This window comes from Cryptotermes secundus, unplaced genomic scaffold (genome assembly GCF_002891405.2).
Source record: "Cryptotermes secundus unplaced genomic scaffold, Csec_1.0 scaffold832, whole genome shotgun sequence".
In the NCBI taxonomy this organism is placed as follows: Eukaryota; Metazoa; Arthropoda; class Insecta; order Blattodea; family Kalotermitidae; genus Cryptotermes; species Cryptotermes secundus.
Window position 1 is genome coordinate 159,923 of NW_019734324.1, and position 26,615 is coordinate 186,537.

Below are 26,615 nucleotides of genomic sequence, written 5' to 3' on the forward strand. Positions count from 1 at the left end.
TGTAGATATTTGACAATTAATTTAACAGTTTAGAACTGTATTCTATCATGTACAGTAGCAGTATCAGTAAATCTGTCAATAATTTGTTCATACCTTGTTAAACTATCATCTTTCCTTCATACCAAAACATGTACATATTTATTAATATTGTAAATATTTTGTGTGTATATATGTATATTGTATTGGTTATTCACAGCAGGTGTCACCACAAGTACGTCACCATCCGTTACATGCACGTTGGATGTCGAGTGCACAGATGCACAGGCCTGCATTAGTGGAGAATGCGTAGATCCTTGCACCAACAACTGTGGTTTGGGTTCTCAGTGCAGGGTACAGGCACACAAACCTATATGTTTCTGTCCTGAAGGTTATGAAGGTGATCCTGCTATTGGCTGCTCACCAGTAGTAAGATATACCACACCTAACTTGCAGGATAATCTCACTACCATGCCCACATATACTGATCTGACAACATATTCACCAGGTAAATTGTTAACCATAGTGAGTCCCAGTGTCACAAGACCAAGTATGGCATCTCAGGTAACAGTCACTGAATCCACTGAAACATCAGTTTCCTCATTCATTACCCAGAAATTAAAAGCCTTGACTAGTATTATCCCTACCTTAGCAACTGGGAAGATGGAAGCAGGTGTGAAAACCCTAGAAGGAACTACAGAACTAGTGTCTACAGTTACAGAATATGGAAAGCCAGCCACTTTTCCAACATCATATGGCATGCATGAGCAAGAAACAACTATGAGAGGGATCTATTCCACACCGCAGAATGTACCATCCATGAGCATAGTTACATTAACTAGAGGCAGCAAGGCTGAAACTACAGGAACAGAAATGCAAACAATGATAACAGAACCTGTAGAAATGTCTATAGCTAGCAAAAGTGAAATGCAAACCAGAGCAACAACTATATCAGTTGAAACAGAAACACCAGAATCATATCCAAGTACTATTTATAGAACACATACATCAAGTGTGGGGGCTCACACACTATTAACAACAGAATTGGGTTCTGTACAAACGACACCAACACCAATAGAGCATGTAACTGTTATGGAAACTGTGGTACCTCTGGTATATACCCAAGAAACAGGTACAGAATATTATTTTAATAGAAGTATGGAAACATCCCCAGAAACTGTAATATTTCCAATAAATGAAACATCTACAGAAAGAGTACAGACTGTTACACCTCAGAAAAACATTACAGAGATTGTTGAAACAGTTACACAAAATAAGATTACTACAGAAATAGTCGAAATAGGTACTCCTCAGAGCACATTTAAACCATCAGCTATACCCCCATCCACTCAAAGACCATACACATACTCCACAGAACAAAAAGATCAGTTTGAAACAACTCCAATTGAAGAGCTATTTGAAGGCCATAAAGTAACAACATCTGGGAGGCCTTCTGAAATTGAACACATAACAACAAAACTGTATCCCTCACACTCAACAGAAGCACCAGGGGAATATAAAACCACTGTAGGCAAAACAAGGCCTGAGATGCCCGAAGGAGAAACAACAAAGTTACCCTCTGAAATAGAACACATTACTACTGAAGCCTTTTCTACACAAGGCCCAGGCAAATATGAGACAGTTCTAGTTCAGAGCACAACTCAAGGTCCACAAATTATGATCACAAGAAAGCACACTGAATTGTCTGAATACCCAACCACTCAAAGACCTTACACACACTCTACAGGACGACCAGCAAGGTTTGAAACAACTCCAAGTGAAGGTTTCTTTGGAAGTTCTCAAGTAACGGAGTCCACAAAGCCTCATGAAATTGAATACATCGTGACTGAACCACATACAACATACCTAATAAAACAACCAGGAGAACATAAAACCACCCCAGAAAGAGAAAGGTCTGAAGCTACCGAAGAAATAACTTTAAAGACAACCTCTGAAATTGACCATATTACTACCGAAAGTCCACAAATAACACCAACAACGCACACTGAGTATGAACTCCCATCCACCCAAAAACCTTACACACAAGCCATGGAACAACCAGTTCAGTTTGAAACAACTCCAAGCAAAGGGATATTTGAAGGTTCTGAAGTAACAACGTCAAGGAAGCCTTATGAAATTGAACACATAACAACAAAAGAGTATCCCTCATACTCGACAGAAGCACCAGGAGAATTTATAAGCACTTCGGGCAAAGGAACACCTGAGGTGACAGAAGGAATAACATCGAAGTTCCACTCTGAGAGCACATATAAATATGCAACCATAGGAGATACAGAGATACCTAAAGTATACATTTCCACACCAAAGCCTGTTACAGGAGACATGGAAGAAAGTGTGTCCCATACAACTGGAACATCTGAAGTATATATATCTACACCAAAGCATGTCACAATGGAAACTGAAGCCACTATGCAATACACAACTTGGACAAATCAAACATATGCTCATACTACAAAGCACGTCACAGTGGAAACTGAGGGCAGTGTGCAGTACACAACTGGAACACATGAAATATATACATCTACTCCAAAACATGTCTCAGGGGAAACTGAAGGCAGTGTGAAGTATACAACTGGAAAACCTGAAATATATATTCCCACTGCCAAGCATGTCACAGGGGAAACTGAAGTTAGTGTGCAATACACGACTGGACGACCTGAAACATATATTCCTACTACAAAACATGCCACAGAGGAAACTGAAGCCAGTGTAAAATATGCAACTGAAAAACCTCAATCATATGCTCCTACTACACAGCATGTTACAGGAGAAACTGAAACCAGGGTTCAATATGAAACAGGAAGAACTCAAACATATATTCCTACTATAGAAGTTGTCACAGGGGTAACAAAAGCCAGTGTACAATACACAACTAGAGTACCTGAAAAATATGCTCCTACTACAAAGCATATCACTGTGGAAACTGAGGCCAGTGTACAATACACGACTGGAAAACCAGAAGCACATGCTCCTACTGTAAAATATGTCACAGGGGAAACTGAAGCCACTGTTCAATATGAAACTGAAAGAACTGAAAAATATATTCCTACTGCGAAACATGTTACAGTGGAAACTGAAGCCAGTGTTCAATATGAAACCGAAAGAACTGAAAAATATGTTCCTACTGCGAAACATGTTACAGTGGAAACTGAAGCCAGTGTTCAGTATGAAACAGAAAGAACTGAAAAATATATTCCTGCTGCAAAGCATGTTACAGGAGAAACTGAAGCCAGTGTTCAATATGAAACTGAAAGAACTGAAAAATATATTCCTACTGCGAAACATGTTACAGTGGAAACTGAAGCCAGTGTTCAATATGAAACCGAAAGAACTGAAAAATATGTTCCTACTGCGAAACATGTTACAGTGGAAACTGAAGCCAGTGTTCAGTATGAAACTGAAAGAACTGAAAAATATGTTCCTACTGCGAAACATGTTACAGTGGAAACTGAAGCCAGTGTTCAATATGAAACTGAAAGAACTGAAAAATATATTCCTACTGCGAAACATGTTACAGTGGAAACTGAAGCCAGTGTTCAATATGAAACTGAAAGAACTGAAAAATATGTTCCTACTGCGAAACATGTTACAGTGGAAACTGAAGCCAGTGTTCAATATGAAACTGAAAGAACTGAAAAATATATTCCTACTGCGAAACATGTTACAGTGGAAACTGAAGCCAGTGTTCAATATGAAACCGAAAGAACTGAAAAATATGTTCCTACTGCGAAACATGTTACAGTGGAAACTGAAGCCAGTGTTCAGTATGAAACTGAAAGAACTGAAAAATATATTCCTACTGCAAAACATGTTACAGTGGAAACTGAAGCCAGTGTTCAATATGAAACTGAAAGAACTGAAAAATATATTCCTACTGCGAAACATGTTACAGTGGAAACTGAAGCCAGTGTTCAATATGAAACTGAAAGAACTGAAAAATATGTTCCTACTGCGAAACATGTTACAGTGGAAACTGAAGCCAGTGTTCAGTATGAAACAGAAAGAACTGAAAAATATATTCCTGCTGCAAAGCATGTTACAGGAGAAACTGAAGCCAGCGTTCAATATGAAACGGGAAGAACTCAAACATATATTCCTACTATAAAAGTTGTCACAGGGGTAACAAATGCCAGTGTACAATACACAACTAGAATACCTGAAAAATATACTCCAACTACAAAGCATATCACTGGGGAAACTGAGGCCAGTGTACAGTACACGACTGGAAGACCTGAAGCATATGTACCCACTACGTCTCATGTCACAGTGGAAGATGGAGCCAGTGTACAATACGCAACAGCAACAAGTAAAACATTTGCATCTACAGGAAAGCATGTCACAAGGGAAACTGAAGCCAGTGTACAATACACAGCTGGAACAAGTGAAACATATGCTCCTACTGCAGAGCATGTTACAAGTGAAATTGAAGCCACTGTGCAGTACACGACTGGAATTCCTGAAACATATGGTCCTACTATAAAACATGTTACAAAGGAAACTGAAGCCAGTGTACAATACACAACTCTAACCCCTGAAACATATACTCCTACTACAAAACATATCACAGGGGAAATGGAAGTCAGTGTACAATACTCAACTGTAAAACCTGAAACATATTCTCCTACTGCAAGCTATGTCACTGGGGAAGCTGGAGCTGGTGTACAGTACACAACAGCAACAAGTGAAACATATGCTTCTACTGTAAAACCTGTCACACAGGAAACTGTAGCCAGTGCACAGTACACAACTGGAAGACCTGAAACACATATTCCCACTACAAAGCATGTCGCAGGGGAAACTGGAGCCAGTGTACAATACCCAGCTGGAACAAGTGAAACATATGCTCCTACTGTAAAACATGTCACACAGGAAACTATAGCCAGTGCACAGTACACAACTGGAAGACCTGAAACATATATTCCCACTACAAAGCATGTCACAGGAGAAACTGTAGCCAGTGCACAGTACACAACTGGAAGACCTGAAACATATATTCCCACTACAAAGCATGTCACAGGAGAAACTGTAGCCAGTGCACAGTACACAACTGGAAGACCTGAAACATATATTCCCACTACAAAGCATGTCACAGGAGAAACTGTAGCCAGTGCACAGTACACAACTGGAAGACCTGAAACATATATTCCCACTACAAAGCATGTCACAGGAGAAACTGTAGCCAGTGCACAGTACACAACTGGAAGACCTGAAACATATATTCCCACTACAAAGCATGTCACAGGAGAAACTGTAGCCAGTGCACAGTACACAACTGGAAGACCTGAAACATATATTCCCACTACAAAGCATGTCACAGGAGAAACTGTAGCCAGTGCACAGTACACAACTGGAAGACCTGAAACATATATTCCCACTACAAAGCATGTCACAGGAGAAACTGTAGCCAGTGTACGATACACAACTGGAAGACCGCCAATTACAAAGCATGTCACAGGGGAAACTGAAGCCAGTGTTCAATATGAAACTGAAAGAAATGAAACATATAGTCCTACTGCAGAGCATGTTACAGGGGAAACTGATGTCAGTATACAGTACACAACTGAGAGAATTGAAACATATATTCCTACTATTGGAGTTGTCACAAGGGAAACTGAGGCCAGTGTTCAATATACAACTAGAAGACCTGAAGCATATGCTCCTACTACAGCTCATATAACAGTGGAAACTGGAACTGGTGTACAGTACACAGCAGCATCAAGTGAAGTATATGCTCCTACTCCAAAGCATGTCACAAGGGAAAATGAAACTAGTGTGCAGTACACAACTGAAAGACCTGAAGCATATGCCCCTACTGTAAAATATGTCACAGGGGAAACTGAAGCCAGTGTTCAATATGAAACTGAAAGAACTGAAAAATATATTCCTACTGCAAAATATGTCACAGGGGAAACTGAAGCCAGTGTTCAATATGAAACTGAAAGAACTGAAAAGTATATTCCTACTGCGAAACATGTTACAGTGGAAACTGAAGCCAGTGTTCAATATGAAACTGAAAGAACTGAAAAATATATTCCTACTGCAAAATATGTCACAGGGGAAACTGAAGCCAGTGTTCAGTATGAAACTGAAAGAACTGAAAAATATATTCCTGCTGCGAAACATGTTACAGTGGAAACTGAAGCCAGCATACAGTACACATCTAGAAGACCTGAAACATATGCTCCTAGTGCAAAATATTTCACAAGGGAAACTGTGGCCAGCGGGCATTACACGACTGGAAGATCTGAAGCATATTCTCCTACTACAGCTCATGTAACAATGCAACCTGAAGCTAGTGTACAATACACAACAGCAACAAGTGCTTCTACTGCAAGGCATGTCACAGGGGAAACTGAAGCCAGTGTACAATACACAGCTGGAACTAGTGAAACATATGCTCCTGCTGTAGAGCATGCGACAAGGAAAACTGAATCCCGCGTACAGTACACAACAGGAAGACCTGAAACATATATTCCCACTACAATGCTTGTCACAAGGGAAACTGCTGCCAGTGGAAAGTATGCAACTGAGAAACCTGAAACATATGCTCCTACTGCAAAGCTAATTACAGGGGAAACTGAAGCTAGTGTTCAATTTGAAATAGGAATGAGTCAAATATATATTCCTACTGCAAAACATTTCACAGGGGAAACTGAAGCAAGTGTGCAGTACACGACAGGAAGTGCTGAAACATATGCTCTCACTACAAAGCATGTTACAGAGGAAACTGAAGCCAGTGTAAAATATTCAACTGAAAAACCTACAATATACTCAGATGCTCCTACTACAAAGCATGTCAGAGGGGAAACTGAAACCAGTGTGAAATACGCAACTGGAAAAAGTGAAACTTATGCTCCTTCTGCAAAGTATTTCGCAGGGGAAACAGAAACCACTGTGCAATACATGACTGAAATACCTGAGGCACATGCCTCTACTACAAAGCATGCTACAGGAGAAACTGGTGCTAGTGCACAATACACAACTGGAGAACCTAAAACATATGCTTTTACTACAAAGCCTGTCACTAGGGAAACTGAAACCAGTGTAAAGGAAACAACTGTAACACCTGAAATGTATGCTCCTACTACAAAACATATGACAAGGGAAACAATAGCTACTATAAAATACTCAGCTGGAGCACCTGAAACATATGTCCCTATTACAAGCCATGTCACAGGAGAAACTGTAGCCAGTGTTCAATACACAACTGGAACAAGTGAGACATATGGTCCTACTGCCAAGACCATCGCTAAGGAAACTGAAGCCAGTGTTCAATACAAAACTCTAACTCCTGAAACACATACTCCTACTACAAAACATGTCACAAGGGAAATGGAAGCAAGTGTACAATTCACCAGTGGAACACCTGAAACTTATGTACCTACTGCAAAACATGCCGAAACCAGTGTACAATACAAAACTGGAACGCCTGAGTCATATGCTCCTACTACAGAACATATGACAAGGGAAACAGAAGCTACTATACAATATTCAACTGGAACACCTGAAACATATGCCCCTGTTACAAGCCATGTCACAGGGAAAACTGGAGTCAGTATTCAGTACACAACTGGATCAAGTGAATTATATGCTCCTACTGTAAAGCATGTCACAAGGGAAACTGAAGCCAGTGAACACTACACAACTCCAACACCTGAAACGTATTCTGCTACTACAGAACTTATGACAAGGGAAACAGAAGCTAGTGTACAGCAGTCAACTGGAACAGCTGAAACATATGCTCGTACCCCAAGCCATGTCACAGGGGAAACTGGAGCTAGTGTTCAATATACAACTGGAACAATTGAAACATATGCTCCTACTGCAAAGTCTATCAGATGGGAAACTGAAGCCAGTGTAAAATACACAACACCAGCACCTGAAACGTACAGTCCTACAACCAAATTTATCACAGGGGAAACAGAAGCCAGTGTACAACTCTTAACTGAAAAATCTGTAACATATGCTCCTACTACAAGGTATGTCACAGGGGAAACTGGAGCCAGTGTTCAATACACAACTGAAACAAGTGAAACATATGCTCCTACTGAAAAGCCTGTCACAGGGGAAACTGGAGCCAGTGTTCAATACACAACACCAGCACCTGAAACATACAGTCCTACAACCAAATTTATCACAGGGGAAACAGAAGCCAGTGTACAACTCTTAACTGAAAAATCTGTAACATATGCTCCTACTACAAGGTATGTCACAGGGGAAACTGGAGCCAGTGTTCAATACACAACACCAGCACCTGAAACATACAGTCCTACAACCAAATTTATCACAGGGGAAACAGAAGCCAGTGTGCAGTACACAACTCTAACACCGGAGACATATACTGCTACTACAAGGGAAACAGAAGCCAGTGTACAACTCTTAACTGAAAAATCTGTAACATATGCTCCTACTACAAGGTATGTCACAGGGGAAACTGGAGCCAGTGTTCAATACACAACTGGAACAAGTGAAACATATGCTCCTACTGAAAAGTCTGTCACAGGGGAAACTGGAGCCAGTGTTCAATACACAACTCGAACACATGAAACATATTCTCCTACTATAAAACCTATCACACGGGAAATGGAAGCCAGAGTACAATACACAAGCGAAACACCTGAAACATATGCTCCTACTACAAAGCATGTCACAAGGGAAACTGAGGCCAGTGTACGATACACTGCTGGAACCACTGAAACACATGTTCCTACTACAAGGCATGTCACCGGGAAAACTTTAACCAGTGTTCAGTACACAACTGAAACAAGTGAATCATATGCTCCTACTGAAAAGCATGTCACAAGCGAAACTGAAACCAGTGTAAAATATACAACTCCAACACCTAACACATATGCTCCTACTACAAGCCCTGTCACAGAGGAGACTGGAGCCAGTTTTCAGTACACACCTGAAACAATTGAAACATATGCTTCTACTGGAAAGCCTGTCACAAGGGTTACTGAAGCCACAACTGCAACATCTGAAATATATACTGCAACTACAAAACATATCACAACAGAAACAGAAGCCAGTTTACAGTACACGACTCTAACACCTGAACAATATGCTCCTAAAACAAAGCATGTTACAAAGGAAACTGGAACCAGTGTACAATACACAACTCTAACACCTGAAACATATACTTCTCCTGCAAAACATATCACAGGGGAAACTGGGGCAAATGTACAATACACAACACTAACACCTGAAACATATATTCCTACTACAAAACATATCACAATGGAAACAGAAGCTAGTGTGTCATACACAAGTGGAACATCTGAAACATATGCTCCTACTGTACAGGCTGTCACAAGGGAAACTGAAACCAGTATACAATACACAACGCTAACACCTGAAACATATGTTCCTACTGCAAAGCATGTTACAAGAGAAACTGAAACCAGTGTACAGTACACTAGTCCAACACCTGAAACATATGCTGCTACTACAAAACTTATGACAAGGGAAACAGGAGCTGGTATACAATACTCAGCTGGAACACCTGAGACATATACTCCTACTACAAGGTATATCACTGGGGAAACTGGAGCCAGTTTTCAATACACAACTGGAACAAATGAAACATATGCTCCTACTGCCAAGACCATCACGAAGGAAACTGAAGCCAGTGTAGAATACACAACTCTAACACCTGTAACATATACTCCTACTACCAAACATATCACAGGGGAAATGGAAGCTAGTGTACAGTACACAAGTGGAACACCTGAAACTTATGCACCTACTACAAAACATGTCACAGGGGAAATGGAAGCTAGTGTACAGTACACAAGTGGAACACCTGAAACTTATGCACCTACTACAAAACATGTCACAGGGGAAACTGAAACCAGTGTAGAATACACAACTGGAACCGTAGAGACATATGCTCCTACTGCCAAGACCATCACGAAGGAAACTGAAGCCAGTGTAGAATACACAACTCTAACACCTGAAACATATACTTCTACTACAAAACATATCACAGGGGAAATGGAAACTAGTATACAATACACAAGTGTAACACCTGAAACTTATGCACCTACTACAAAACATGTCACAGGGGAAACTGAAACCAGTGTAGAATACACAACTGGAACCGTAGAGACATATGCTCCTACTACAAGTCATGTCACAGGGGAAACTGGAGCCAGCATTCAGTACCCAACTGGAACAAGTGAATCATATGCTCCTACTGCAAAGCATGTTACAAGAGAAACTGAAGCCAGTGTACAGTACACTAGTCCAACACCTGAAACATATGCTCCTACTACAAAACATATCACAGGGGAAATGGAAACTAGTGTACAATACACAAGTGGAACACCTGAAACTTATGCACCTACTACAAAACATGTCACAAGGGAAACTGAAGCCAGTGTACAATACACAACTCTAACACCTGAAACATATACTCCTACTACAAAACATATCACAGGGGAAATGGAAACTAGTGTACAATACACAAGTGGAACACCTGAAACTTATGCACCTACTACAAAACATGTCACAAGGGAAACTGAAGCCAGTGTACAATACACAACTCTAACACCTGAAACATATACTCCTACTACAAAACATATCACAGGGGAAATGGAAACTAGTGTACAATACACAAGTGGAACACCTGAAACTTATGCACCTACTACAAAACATGTCACAAGGGAAACTGAAGCCAGTGTACAATACACAACTCTAACACCTGAAACATATACTCCTACTACAAAACATATCACAGGGGAAATGGAAACTAGTGTACAATACACAAGTGGAACACCTGAAACTTATGCACCTACTACAAAACATGTCACAAGGGAAACTGAAGCCAGTGTACAATACACAACTCTAACACCTGAAACATATACTCCTACTACAAAACATATCACAGGGGAAATGGAAACTAGTGTACAATACACAAGTGGAACACCTGAAACTTATGCACCTACTACAAAACATGTCACAAGGGAAACTGAAACCAGTGTAGAATACACAACTGGAACCGTAGAGACATATGCTCCTACTACAAGTCATGTCACAGGGGAAGCTGGAGCCAGCATTCAGTACCCAACTGGAACAAGTGAATCATATGGTCCTACTGCAAAGCATGTTACAAGAGAAACTGAAGCCAGTGTACAGTACACTAGTCCAACACCTGAAACATATGCTGCTACTACAAAACTTATGACAAGGGAAACAGGAGCTGGTATACAATACTCAGCTGGAACACCTGAGACATATACTCCTACTACCAGGTATATCACTGGGGAAGCTGGAGCCAGTGTTCAATACACAACTGGAACAAGTGAAACATATGCTCCTACTACAAAACATATCACAGGGGAAATGGAAGCTAGTGTACAATACACAAGTGGAACACCTGAAACTTATGCGCCTACTACAAAGCATGTCACAAGGGAAACTGAAGCCAGTGTACAATACTCAGCTGGAACACCAGAAATATATACCTTTACTACAGAACAAGCTATTGTAAAATCTGAACCATCTTACAGATACACAACTGCTTATCCAGCAGAATTGCCTAGCGGCTTATTCCCTGGTGGAAAATATTTTACAAGTGAATCTGAAACACCATATATATCCACAACTGAAACTGTGGTTGAAGCAGTTGAAAATTATACTTCAAGTACAAGGCATATAGCATCGGAAACCGAGTCACTTTATGGTTACACATCTGAAAGTTTAACTGTAGGATATACTTCTGCTCCACAGCATACTACAATTTCTAGAGCGGAGGAATCAACAGCACATATTCGTGAATCAAGTAAAATTCCTGGCGTTTTTACTGAATCTGCAGAGCAGGCCACAAGTCCAACATCTGTCGGCAGTATTGCTACAGTTTCTGCATTGATGAAAAGTACTGATATTTCCTTGTTAGAGACAGCAGCCGAACCAAAAACAACCTTAGTGGTGGACCAAAATATGACAGAACAGAGTGAACCATTTAGTGTTAGGCCATTAGAGACCTGTACATCTGAGCTGGACTGCACTTATGATGCAACATGTATTCACAATTATTGTTTAAATCCTTGTAATGTTTATAAACCTTGTTCTGTGGGTGTGAGATGTGTAGTTAGATCACATAGGCCTGTCTGTCTGTGCACTAAATCTGAGAACCTGACTGCTGCCTCTGTTGAATGTAGAACACTCCCAGGTAAACGCAAAACCCATCCCCCATTGAAAGAAAAACAATACAATGAAACACAATTCACTTGGGAGATATAAGAAACAGCTACCCTACTTTGCACTTGCAATATCTATCTGGCTATTCTCCCTTAAACAAGTACTGCTTCACCAAAATGTTACAGGAATAAGCAATCCTTTTGCAGAATTGATCACATATTTCTCTTTATTAAACTTGGTGGATGATATGCATTCAATTTATATAATATTCTCAGTGGAATGCTAATATTGTTCTGTAATATGTTGAAATATTTAAAAAATGGATTTTATATTAAAAATTACTATCTTGTGAAATGTAATGCCATATAATGTGGCATAAGTTTCCTTGTGCTATAGAGGAAACGTCTTTAAATTTGTAGAAGATTGCACAATGTCACTTCCAAGAAGATTGTACTTTCTATAGTCACTTCTGTGAGACCCTCAAAACTCATATGAAAATATTCTTGCCTTGGCCATCATTGTGATAACTTTTGCCTCTAGTTATCAAAGTAATTTAATAATCTGTGGTAATTCGTTCCTTTTGATTAATTGTATATTAATAACAAGGAGGATAAACATAAATATGGTACTGTTATTTAGTTAATGTAAGTTATGGTAACAAAATGGAAACTGAAAATTATAACAACTTCAGAGTCAGCATAAATCATTGTACTAACTAGTAAGAGTTCAAGGCTCTGTAAGGTATATGGAGTATAGTACAAAATTATTTCTCTCTGGCAAAACATTTCAGCTGTTTACTGAATTAAAGTACTTTGAACTCTCTTTAGACAGAGTGTTTATTTGGAAGAAGTAGCTGGATAAGATAGTGAGAAAAACCTACAGAGCTTTCTGGACCTGTAGAGGTACATTCAGGAAAATGTGAAGCCTGAGACCAAAGTTTCTACACTGGATATATAAGCATAGTTCTGAGCAATGGCAAAACTCAAAACCAGCATAACTGAACTTAGCAAATCGCAAACACTGGCCTGATGTACTTGAGATCCTCTTTGGACTGACTTCACTGTGTCTGAAGTTGAAAGCTGAGGCTGAATTGGGGATATACAGGTGCTGTTACAGTTCACAGTGGAAGCCAAAAACTGAAAGGTATTGGTGTGCTTATATGCCTTGGGTTAAGAAGAAAGATCCTGTTCTACAGATGGGGACTAAAAACTGACGGTGAGGCATATATACATTAACCCATTTCCAGTCAGTTTTTCTGTAGAAGTGAATAGGAAGGTGGGTTCGTGTCCAATATGAATGGAGGAACAGTCTGGTATATGGGTGGTTCAAAAACAAATGAAGGCACTGGAGAGGCTTGTATGGATAAGGCACAAGGAGTGAGCTCAGCTTCAGCCTTGGGAAATACACTACAGCATTCCAGGCTGAAGTATGTGCTATTAAAACATGTGCAGCACAATGTAAATGAGGGGCTACAGCAGTATATTCTGTATATTCTGTTAGTTGATACACAGTGATGGAAACACTTGACGTCATTTCTAAATTTGTCTGGGACTGCCACCAGTCTCTTGTGAAACTGGCTAAATATGATTTGCGTTGAACTGATATGGGTGTTGGGAGCAGCTCTAATGTAATGGAAGCAGAGATAATGAAATTCTTATTTTTGGTACTGAAAGTAAATCAGATGGTTCAAAAACCTGCATTAATTTAATGTGTGAAATTGAAACAGGATATAGAACGTGAAACAAAGGTTTACTGTTGGATTTGAGATTCTCACATTGGTGACTAGGCAGAGGACATCTTCTGAGTTGTAATGGAGTGTAGAGACTCTTCTTTTTGGAAATATTATGTTAGTTGTTTGGTAGATTTATCAAAACATACAGTGGTTATTCATTCTACTGTATGTATAGTCTTCTTTGCTTCATCATGCTTCATGTATTTGTTTCCAAGGTATTTAAAATTCGCTATGCCAGTCAAAATTTGTTGCAGTGTACCGGCTTTCCATGGCCAGTTTTTATACTTGTTATTATACAGGTATAAAAATAATTCTCTAACTCGTTTTAAATCGTATTTAATTGCATTCTCATACCATACTAAGTACTGAATTGAATGTATAGGGACATTCTTTAAGCTACCAAAAGTAGCAAATCACTTAACCACTGAAAAGTCTGAGCATTCTTAAAATAGAAAAATTACAACTGTGCACACTGGTACAGGTGTACCAGCAGCATAGTGTTTGAGCTCTGGTGTTGACGGTAATCATTGTAACATGCATAGTATATGAAGAAAATTTTTAATTATCTACACAGTAAGCGCTTTGACCATCTTTACATGTGTCAGCCTATATCCTAATAATATCGTGTCAATAGAATTTTAATATTAATTATTCTGTGTTTGTTGAATTTTTGTTTAGGAAGAAAACATCAGTAAGAGGTGTTTTATATTGCTCCCTGAAACATCACTCAGCTCCTGCCATGTAGAGTATGTAGCCAAAAATCACAGAGTGGGGCTTAGCAGTCCTGACTTGACACAGGCCTAGCATTAGATTATAAGAATGTTTTCTAGTGGGAGTCTGTAAAGGGTTAAGGAAAATCATTTTTTTTTTAATTCTAGTGGGGTGGGACTAAGTCCCTTGTACTGCAGCCACTTCTGGCCTATTGTACCAACCCCAGATGATAGGTGAGGGTGATTGTGGAGCAATTGGTGGAATGAAGATTGGCAGGGGAAACTGAAGTACTCGGAGAAAACCTGCCCCAGCGCCACTTTGTCCACCACAAATCCCACTTGACCAGACCCGGGATCGAACCCGGGCTGCCGCGGTGGGAAGCCAGCGACTAACCGCTTGAGCTATGGCGTGGCCAATGAAAATCAGTTAATATTACATTAAAAAAAGTAAAAACAGTATTTCATCTGGAATTTCTTAATATATGAGTCTCAAAGAAGACACATGCCTCTTACCTTTTCTTTATTACTGTATAGTGATATATTACAGTACAATACAATTGCTGTAACATATGAGACTGAAATAGGCTGTATGGATGTTCGAGTATTCCACATGTCTTTAATAGAGGATACCTTTGTATGTTAGAATAGTTCAAAAGGATTGCTTGAGGATTTATTCTTATACCTCTAAACTGTAGTGCAAGTATATTAGCCATGAATGCAAGGCAGCTGTGCACGGGGTTTATTATGCAGAAGGAAGAACACTGGAATCTAGTTTGTGTTGCATGAGGACACATCAACCATTCAGTTGCCAGTATATTGTCTTGTCTCTTTTCAAATATACATTTTACTGAAGACTTAACTTCACTTTCTTTCCCTACATTAGCCAGTTTTGAAACACCTGAATTTAAATGTAAACTCTTTATGTGTGCGTGTACAGAGAAGATCTGTTGAGGTGTTGTTTTCAAACCTGAAAAGCTCCATTTTTTCTGGCATGTTTAGATATTTTGTATAATGTAAATCATTTTGTATGATCAAGTCTTTTCTATACCTGGAGTGGTCCAGACTCATGGAAATAAATACGTTTTGCTTGGACGAGAATGAGTATGTATCATACTAAGTAGCATTTTTCATCTTCATGTTTTGACAGCTTGTGAACACCTGCTACATGAATATTACATTTGGATTGTGGATGTATGGAATGGTGGTGGCAGTTTTGGTGATTGTATATATAGATAGGCTCTTAATCAATACCAAATGAATATCACTTACAGACAACACTGGTTTTGGTGGTGATGGTTACTTGTTAATTATATGTAGCACAATTTTCTTTACAGGTTGCCAACAACTAATATACTGATATTATTGTATTTGAGTAATTTATCAATAGCTTATTGCAATTAATGGTGTAGAATGCTTATGTTTTATTTCAGCTTTGTTTGCTTTCTGTTTTACTGGATGGGTACTTTGAATAAAATGAACTCTGATTATAAGTAACTAGACATAAAACAGACTTAATGAAGTCTTCTCAGGCAATCAGCTGTATTAATATGGAGTTAGTGTCTCATGTATCAGAGACTCTGTCTCTGTCATCAGGGATTAGTCATTCAGTCATCAGAACTCATGTTCCTTGTCATAAGGAAGGATCATTGACAAGTAACACAGATTCTGACGACTGACTGACTGACTTTGCCCACTGCTCCCCATGTGGTCTGCACTGGAACAGCATGTTACTGCTATCTTGACCCCATCCACTGTTCCACATCCAATCCAGGTTGGGGTAGCCAGTAGCTTCCTTTGTGTGTAAATATAGCATTCAGTACAACATTCATTACATCAAACCATGAGGATAGAGACAGAGTTAGCCTCTGAAACATTGGGCACCAACTGTACATTGACATGACTGATCTCCCAAGAAGACTTAATTGTATACTGTTACCATGAAAACGAATAAAACAAATTGTTTCATCATGTAATTAATTTCAGCTGTGTTTAAGTAATTATATTTTCACACAGAAAGTTAATTATGTACAACATAGTACTGTTTTAAGTATATCTGTTTAGAATGAATCATGTTATTATTACATTATTTCTATGGCTGTGCCATAGGTCAGGTGGTTAGCCACCAGCTTCTCACTTTGGTGGTTCTGATTGAATCCCAGGCTAGTTCATGTGGGATATGTGGTGGACAAAGTGTCACTGGAGCAGTTTTCTTCCAAGTACATCAGTTTCTCCTATCAATTCTTATTCCACAAAATAGTCCATTTCTTTCATCTATTATCCGGTGGGTGGTAAAGCGGTCATTTATGGCCTAAATATTAAGGGACTCACACTTTCCTCACCCTCAGAATAAAAGGTGTGGTATTTATATAACAGAAGCTCAAGTTTAAGCATTTAACTGTTCTATATCTGAGTTTCAGTGTAATAATGATTTCCTATCAACAGTTATCAGCTGTTTGGATCACTCTGAGTGTCCTGCACAACAGGCCTGTATTGGAGAGAAATGTCTGAACCCTTGCAGTGTTGCAAATCCTTGTCATTCACAGCAAGAATGCCAGGTGCAAGAACACCAGCCAGTGTGTATTAAAGGTTAGCATAGGATTAAAATTGCATATCCAGCGTAAATTGTAAGTTCTTTATAGGTAAAAGCTGAAAAGTAATTCATTTGAAGCATAAAAATTTGGAATTGAAAAAAAAATAGGTATAGAATTCTCGATGTTATACATTATTCATTATGTGTGTAACTACTGTAATTATCAGTTTCTCCTTTAGCCATGTGCTTTATCTCATTATTTAATACGTTTTATATTGATTCAGGATACAGGTAATCTTCAGTTCACATCAAGGATTCATTTCCAAAAATGGTGGTATACTGGTACCTTGTAATGATATAAATGAGAAATCAATCACTCTCTTTTCTGGTGCTCCATTATGTCATAGAAATGGTATGTGTATATCAAATAGGTATTATGTTAAAATTAATTTTTCCTCATAATGTTATATTTCTGCATCCTGCTGCACTGTGTAGATCTGACTTAGGGGTTTATGTGCCATCTAAATGCAACATCATTTGTTGTTCCTTTCTTAGACACTATTTCACTACATGTTTTGGCCTGAATGGCCATCTTCTGGTGTACAGGTTGTAGTTCAGAACTCTACTGCTTACTGTAATGCGCTTTTCTTTCCCTTTGTTATTTTTGGTTATGTGAGATGCATGTGGTTGCTTTTGAATTTGTTCATTTTGCTGGTCGTAGCTCCCTTGAATGTTCTTGTTGGGACAGGAGAGCAGAAAGAACACTCAAGGCAGCCACATCCAGTAAACTGTACAAAATCAAAAGCAGCTACATGCATCTTACATAACCAAAATTAACAAGAGGCAGTAACAACAAGAGGAAAGAAAACCACATTACAATGAGCAGCAGAATCCTGAATTACAACAACCTGTGTACCTGAAGATGGCCATTTGGGCAGAAACATGTAGTGAAATATTGTCTAATGAAGAAACAATGAAGAGCATTGCACTTAGATGACACAGAAACCCATAATTCAGAATTTCTTCTCTCTTATATGATGATGTTTCAGCAAAACAACACAAATTGGGGTGTGTGAAAGTAGAAGAATATATATATATATATATATAGTGTGTGTGTGTGTGTGTGTGTGTGTATAAAAGAAAAATGTATGTTTGTGACATTGTTTTCTGGATTCCAGTTTGTCAGTGTCAGAGACATGGGGACTGTAGAACTGGACACATTTGTGATGGTTGCAACTGTGTACCAAAAGGCAAGTAATACAAACAAAACAAACAGTTTTATTTTCATGTTCTCAAATTGTACTCCTTTGATGTTGTTAGATGCCTCTGGTTTCCTGATATAGCTGATTGAGAACAGTATGTTTATTTGGTATTTGAGAAGGGGAAGGCTCATGTTGAAGTAAGAATCATCAGAAGCATTGCAGAAACTAACATCACTTATTTCATCCTGTATGAAGATTTTCTTCATGAGATGTTGATATTACAGTCAGCCTGTCACCACAGTTTTCTGTTTGACTACCCAAATGAAGCTTCACATTATTACTGTGTAGTAATGGTAGAAATGTAACATAGAGTTGAAGCAGATGTGCCACAGTCTTATATCCAACATTCTTTTAGTGCTGTAGGCCTTTTAAAATCTTTGTAATTGAGAACTTCAAGGGGCACATGGTAGCGCAGTTGGTTGAGGGGATATGCTACAAGCCGGAAGGTCATGGGTTCAAGTCCCGATGAGGTCACTGGATTTTTTCAATTGACTTAATCCTTCCAGCCACACTATGGCCCTGGGGTTGACTCATCGTCTAACAGAAATGAGTACAAGGAATTAATTAAATAATTTTCCTGGGGAGTAAAGTGCGGCCGGTACATAAGGCTGACAACCTTCCGCCATCTTTGAGCCGGTTGCCTAGATAGTGTGGGACCCTCAACATCTCACAACCCTATGGACCTTCACGGCCTGTTACAGGGATAGCTTTACTTTATTTTACATGGACCTTCTCCTCAGCACACGTAGTCCAGTTTACATACTTTTGTCCATTTCTTCAAGCTTCATTTTAGTATTATCATCCTATCTATATCCAAATCATATGGGTGGTCTCTTCCCGTGAGATTCTTTTTGCAAATATTTTGCATACAGATCTTTCTCCATGCATGCTACATGTTCCAACTATCTGATCCTTTTTGATTTAATCACTTTAATATTTCATTTTTTACAACAGTTGCACCAGCAGGCTGTGAGCATTGCCCTCCTGGTTATCAGTGCAATCCAATCTCTGGAGCATGCATCAAAGGTAGGATGAGCATTAGCTCCTCAACTGTTACTTTTTCTGTAGAAAAAGTAGGGAAAAATAGTACAAAAATAAACAAGTGGTGTGTTGCTGTTTTGTTTTGATCAGCTGGTAGCAGCCATACATACTAGTGAATAACGTGAACTAACTCTTTCACACTTAGTGTTTCATTATTAAGGAAATGTGAAGTATGCTTTTACTGACTAACTGGATTCGCATCATCACGGGCAGCAAGAAGATGTTATTGAAGGTGAAGGTCTCATGGAGATCAGCTCAGCTTCCCTGGAAACTAACAACTGGCTCCGCAGTGCAACGCTTGGAACATCTTTTCCCCTTATAGTTCTTGTGTTGGCTGTCACATATACATTCTAAATTCCTGCATATCTAAAATCGTTTTCTTATCAGAGAATAACTCCTTTGCTCAACTTTTTTTTTCTAACTGTCCTTAGCCAAAATTTTGGTAAATTTGCGTTGTCTCTGATTTTAAATTGTGCTTCTTTCTTTTTACTAACTTTCTTGTACAGAATAGTTCAACACACAAATTTGATATGAGGACAACATTTATTTCTAATCTACATAAAACTACAAAGTATTCATTGTTTCTTGTGTCTCTCTTATAAACAGTAAAAATCAAAATAGCAACACATCTTTTCTTTTGTTCATCTTTCTAATGTCATATATAGATCTTGGGATTTAGTTTTCTGTCAACTGTCATTCAGTCTCTGTTTTGCAATATATATCTTCTGCTGTGTATAATTAGAAAGTATAGGTGCAATTATATGTTGAATTTAAAGCAGCATGCTGGCATGTTCACTCTCAGTGCAAGTATACATTTCGTGGAAATGTTTATATGAATATTAGCAATTATTTGGCACAGTTATAATCATGGAGGAAGTGAAATGAAGCATTAAACATTAACTTCAGTCTTATAGAGATTGAATATAGGCTGAAGTTGATTTCAGCTGAACCAAAACAATTTTTAGTACAAAGTTGCATGTACTATAGCACCTTATATTCTGTGTCCATGCTTATATTCATATAATAAAACTTGTATAATACTGCAGTCCTTTTAGACTACCTTTATTTTTTTGTATGATATTATTTGTAAATAAATTAATATTGTTATGTCTGTTTCAATTTATCAGTGGTTAATTATGTTAGAATTGCATGTATGTAAATTTGTATTGTTTGGAAAAGCGTGCAAATTTGAATATACATCAGCACAGTGTTGTTTGAGGTAAGACACACAGATTACTAACAGTGCTTTTGAATGTGGTAATTAGTGCTTATCACAGTTTGCTTATATGCTTTGCTTCTTATAGCTTCTGATGGTGGATTAGTTTTGTTTTCATTGTACACACTTATTTCTTAGTTGGTGAAGTATTAGTAAGCACTTACTTTGATCTGGGCTTAATTTCTAGGAAAATATGACTGTATTAATTTCACACTAGGATTCTGGTATTTGGTTTCAGTAAGTACACGTACAAGTTCATAAGTGCATAAATAATGATTGTTCTGAAGAGTAAATGCTTCTACATAGAAATCTGGATTGTCCAGTATGTATTACATAAGTTTGAAATATGTACAGTATGCAGTTCATCATCTGTTCCCATGAAATCCAGCCCTGATCTTACCATATATTTTCTTCTTGTATTGTGTATATATATATATATTTAAGTCAGCACATAAATATATTTGGGCTTATTTCAGTAGATGGGACAAAAATAATTTTCTACTAGTATTAGTAACAGTCTTAGGCACTTCTGTCCTAGTTTTTCTTAGTTTTTCCATTTGATTTAAATGTGTATATAAACATGATTTGAATAATCATTGTTCCTTGGTGAATTCTATCTAGTAGATATTTATACCACTCTCATTGCACTTCACTTAAACTAACAGTATTATTTGTTATTTCTCTTTTTATCCCTCACTTTAATAGTCACAGAAGCGACAGAAACGGTTACCAAAATGACACCCACAGTACCAGAATTGACAATTACAGAAAGCACGCCATTAGAAACGGGACCAACCCTAACAAGCCATATTACACAGACAGAGACACAGACAGCAGAAACAGAGTACACAGGCACTGAGCAAATTGTGACTATAACACAGACATCTGTGGGAGGTAAGGAGAGTCCCACAACTCTTGAGGAGCAGAGTCCACCTTACTCACAAACAACACAGTTTCCAGAAGAGACATCTCCAGTAGTGCCTGGAATAGGAACTGGCAGAACACCAGCAGAAACACCAACAACATTACTGCCTAAAAGCTTTACTGTACCACAGAAAGTGGAGAGCATAGTCACAACTATGGAAATATTCACCACACACTTCAATGCAACTACATTACCTGCCTCTACTTCACCAGAAACTTTAAGCCCAAAGCAGGTTACTACAACTACATTTACCACTATAGCTACTACAAAGAAGTCTCCAGAGGTTACATATAGACAAAATGGAGTACATACAGTTCCAGCAACTTCTTCCTCAACAGGGACACAAACAGAACAATCTGCAACTGTAACAGAATCAGGCATTGTAACTTACATAACAGAACCAATTGCACCTTCCTCAAAAATACCATCAGTCTCTTTAACTCTGTTGCCAAACATTTCCTTAACAACAAAAGTTGAACAGATTACTGAACCTAGATATACATACAGCTCAGAATTAACAACACCATCTTCCATGATGACCACTGTACCAGAACTTTCTATAGAAGTTACAGTACCAGAAGAGCCTACAGTACTACCTCCAGAAGCAACAACTGTCACTGGGTCTTCATCTACAGAAGGTGTACATAGCACAAAAATCCTCACAGTGAGGCCTATAACAACAGCCAGATCCAGTTCATTATATCCAACAATAGTTTCACCAGCTACAGAAAGTCCAGCTACTAGAACTGAAATGTCTATAACAACCGAACCATTGAAATCCCCTACTGGATCATCACTTGGAACTGAATTTGCAACTTTACCAACAATGTCACAATCAACAGAGATTGAAGAACTTGCCACAACAGTTACTGAAAAGCCAATGTCAACCGTTCCCAGTGGTGTATCTGAACAACTTACATCTGGAATGACAACAGTTAGTTCAGAGATTGGTACGTCTGAATCATCAGCAACTCCTCAGACTTTGACACCTGGAATAACTCAGTTGAATACAACTACTGAAATCTCTCATACAGAAAGCATAATAACGGGATTTCCAACAGAAACAGCACCTACTACAGCTCCTACAACCAGTCAAGCTGTTGATAGAGGTAAGCCTACGCTGGTCTCAGAAACAAGGGCAAGTCAACCAGAAACTGAAGCCCCAGTGACCACTACTGAAAGAATTTATGTGTTCCAAACAACACAAACTCTGAAAGAGCCAGAAACACAGAGTCCTAGTGTTCTTCTAACACAGACACCAGAAATTTCTACCAGGAGTTCTGCTGGGATAGAAGTCTCAGAAACAGAAGTGACAACAACAGAAAGAACAACAGCAAGAGAAGGAAGAACAGGAACTTTAGTCATCACCACTCTTCCACCTCAAAGAGAGGCCAGTGCCTTTACTGTGAATACTACTGAGACTCAACCTGGCATTGAAACAACAACTTTTATGTCAACATCAGTATCAGGTAATGGCACAACTGAGTATGGTGTAACTGTAGGAGTGACAGAAATGTCCAGAACTGAAGCTGGTGTTACTGAAAGAGTGACTAATGAGACACCTCATGTGCAAGTAGTAGAAATTTCAGGTACAACAGTATTAATTACTGGTGTGACAGAAGTATCAACTGAAAGAAAAACTACAGAGAGGCCAACAGGAACAACAATTGAAACATTAACAGAAATTCCAACAAAAGGTGCAACAGGAATATCTACAGAGAGACCAGTAGAAATACATACTGAAAGAGTAACAGTAGTTCATACAGAACGTCCATCTGGAATGTCTACAGAAATCCCAACAGTAGGTTCAACAGAAATACCTACAAAAAGGCCAGCAGAAGTATCAACTGAAAGAACAACACAAATTTCTACTGAAAGGCCAACAGAAAGGACAACAGAAGTGTTTACAGAAAGAACAGCACAAATTTCTACTGAAGGGCCAACAGAAAGGATAACAGAAGTGTCTACAGAAAGAACAACAGAAATTCCTACAGAGAGAACATCACAGATACTTACAGTGAGACCGGTAGAAATTTCAACAAAAGGACCAACAGAAATACGTACAGAAAGGTCCACAGGAATACCCACAGAAAGACCAACAGGACTGCCTACTGAAATATTAACAGAACTTCCAACAGAAGGTCCAACAGGAAGTCCAACTGAAGCATTAACAGAAATTCCCATGGAAGGTGCAACAGGAATATCAACAGAAATGCCTACAGAAAGAACATCACAGATACTTACAGTGAGACCAATAGAAATTTCAACAAAAGGGCCAATAGAATTGCGTACAGAAAGATCCACAGGAATACCTACAGAAAGACCAACAGGGCTGTCTACTGAAATATTAACAGAAGTTCCCATGGAAGGTGCAACAGGAATATCAACAGAAATATCTACTAAAAGAACAACAGAAATGCCTACAGGGAGAACATCACAGATACTTACAGTGAGACCAGTAGTAGAAATTTCAACAAAATGGCCAATAGAATTGCGTACAGAAAGGTCCACAGGAATACCCACAGAAAGACCAACAGAGCTGTCTACGGAAATATTAACAGAAATTCCCATGGAAGGTGCAACAGAAATATCAACAGAAATGCCTACAGGGAGAACATCACAGATACTTACAGTGAGACCAGTAGTAGAAATTTCAACAAAATGGCCAATAGAATTGCGTACAGAAAGGTCCACAGGAATACCCACAGAAAGACCAACAGAGCTGTCTACGGAAATATTAACAGAAATTCCCATGGAAGGTGCAACAGAAATATCTACTAAAAGAACAACAGAAATGCCTACAGGGAGAACATCACAGATACTTACAGTGAGACCAGTAGTAGAAATTTCAACAAAATGGCCAATAGAATTGCGTACAGAAAGGTCCACAGGAATACCCACAGAAAGACCAACAGGCCTGTATACTGAATTATTAACAGAACTTCCAACAGAAGGTCTAACAGGAATTCCAACTGAAGCATTAACAGAAATTCCCACAGAAGGTGCAACAGGAATATCTACAGAAAGACCACCAGAAATGTCTACTGAAAGAGTAACAGAAATTCCTACAGAACATCCATTGGGAATATCTTCAGAAATACCAACAATAGGGCCAACAGAAATCTCTACTGAAAATACAACAGAAATTCCTGCTGAAGGGCCAACAGAAAGGCCAACTGAAATACCTACAGAAAGAACATCACAGATACTTACAGTAAGACCAATAGAAATTCCAACAGAAGGGCTAACAGAAATACCTACAGAAAGGTCCACAGGAATACCTACAGAAAAACCAACACGACTGCCTACTGAAATATTAACACAAATTCCAACAGAAAGCCCAATAGTAAGACCTACTGAAAGATTAACAGAAGTTCCCACAGAAGGTGCAACAGAAATTTCTACAGAAAAGCTAACAGAAATCCCAACCATACAGCCAACAGAAATAACTGCTGAAGGACCAACAGGAATACCTACAGAAAGAACATCACGGATACTTTCTGAAGCACAAATTCCAACAAAAAGGCCAACAGAAATACCTACAGAAGGAGCAACAGTGATATCTACAGAAAGAATAACAGGAATGCCTACAGAAAGATCAACAGAAATTCTGACAGAAGGACTAACAGAAATAACTACAGTAGGGCTGACTAAGATAATGACAAGATTGACTGAAACAGAGGCTCCTGTTCAACCTGAGAAATATGCAACCACAACCGAAGGGCCAACAGAGATAACTGCTGAGCAAGGCGGAATTTATACTGTAGGTTCAACTCTTATGTCTTCAACAGAAATGCAATTAATAACAGGAACTCCTGAAGAAGTTATAACAGTGACAGGAATCCAAACAGAGTTACCTTCTGAAGAAAAGACAAAGGTACCATCCACAGTAGGAACAACAGAATCACTAACAGTATACCCCACACAAGGAGAAACAGAACTGCCAATACTTTCAACTACAAAGATTTCAGAACTGTTACCTACAACTGGTACAACTGAAAGTCCAGCAGTATCACATACAGAAGGAACAGCAGAAGTGTCAACAACAACAATATTTGAAGGAACAACTGAAGTTCTAATGCAAACTTCCTTTACTGCTAAAACTCCAATAGGAAGAACTGTGGAACCAGTTACAGAGACATTTCCTGCCACAACGCTGGGACAGATTACTCACACAGACATTACAGTTACAACAGTTAGCCCTAGCACAATCATTTTTCATCCCACCACCAAACTGACTAATAGGACATGTGTTGCTGATGCCGATTGCCCCCCCTCTGAAGCCTGTAGGTGCAGTCAATGTGTGAACCCTTGTGCAGAGAGCAACAATGGTTGCGCACACAATGCCTTGTGTACAGTCTTGAACCACATCATAGTTTGCACATGTCCACCCGGACAATTTGGGGATGCCACCAAGGATTGCCAAGGTATATTTCACTATACACAAAAACTTTTTCACAAAAACGTTTGGTCTACAGTCAGATGATCCAGTAAATGTTTGTATATACCCTAAATATATTAGTACTTCTTCTCTTGACTGTACCTGTCAAACATACATATTTCTTTGTAGAATGTTGTAAAATATATGTACAGACACCATAGTAACATATTTTACAAATTACTTAAATGAAATAGTACCTGTCTTTTCTACTTTAAACAGTTAATTTGCTTCAAAATTGTACAGTATATACTCAAACTATAGAAAGTAGTATGATTTGTACAGTGTTCATATTGTTTTGTACAGTAACATGAGCTAATTTAGCAAAGGTAGTTCTAACTTGACTATTCTTCTAAGCAGTTTGTTGCAGTCTAATATGCAGAAGCCTTTACAAAGAACTTGGTAACTTGAAGTAAATCATAACTAATATTATGTCTAGGGAATCCCACTGCTTTCTGTTCCTCAAATGTGGTTACAGTGATGAGATTTTTTTTTCTGAGTGGGTTTAGTTTGAAATGAAGACATGATAATGAAAACAAAATTAATATGATTTATGTAGTCTATATTCATGTTATGGTAATACAGTTTTATATTTAAAACACTGACTGCTTAATACTGGT

At 38.6% G+C, this 26,615-nt stretch overlaps 1 protein-coding gene across 1 annotated transcript in view; it reads left to right on the forward strand.

Annotated features, from left to right (window-relative positions):
• Positions 1–26,615, forward strand: part of LOC111868671 — a gene marked incomplete at its 5' end in the record, with an annotated part of 256,954 nt that overhangs the window by 118,287 nt on the left and 112,052 nt on the right. Inside the window, 5 exon segments of the mRNA XM_033753134.1 lie at positions 197–12,172; positions 17,026–17,169; positions 18,292–18,363; positions 19,330–19,401; positions 21,338–25,984. Of these exon segments, the coding sequence (XP_033609025.1) occupies positions 197–12,172; positions 17,026–17,169; positions 18,292–18,363; positions 19,330–19,401; positions 21,338–25,984 (16,911 nt within the window).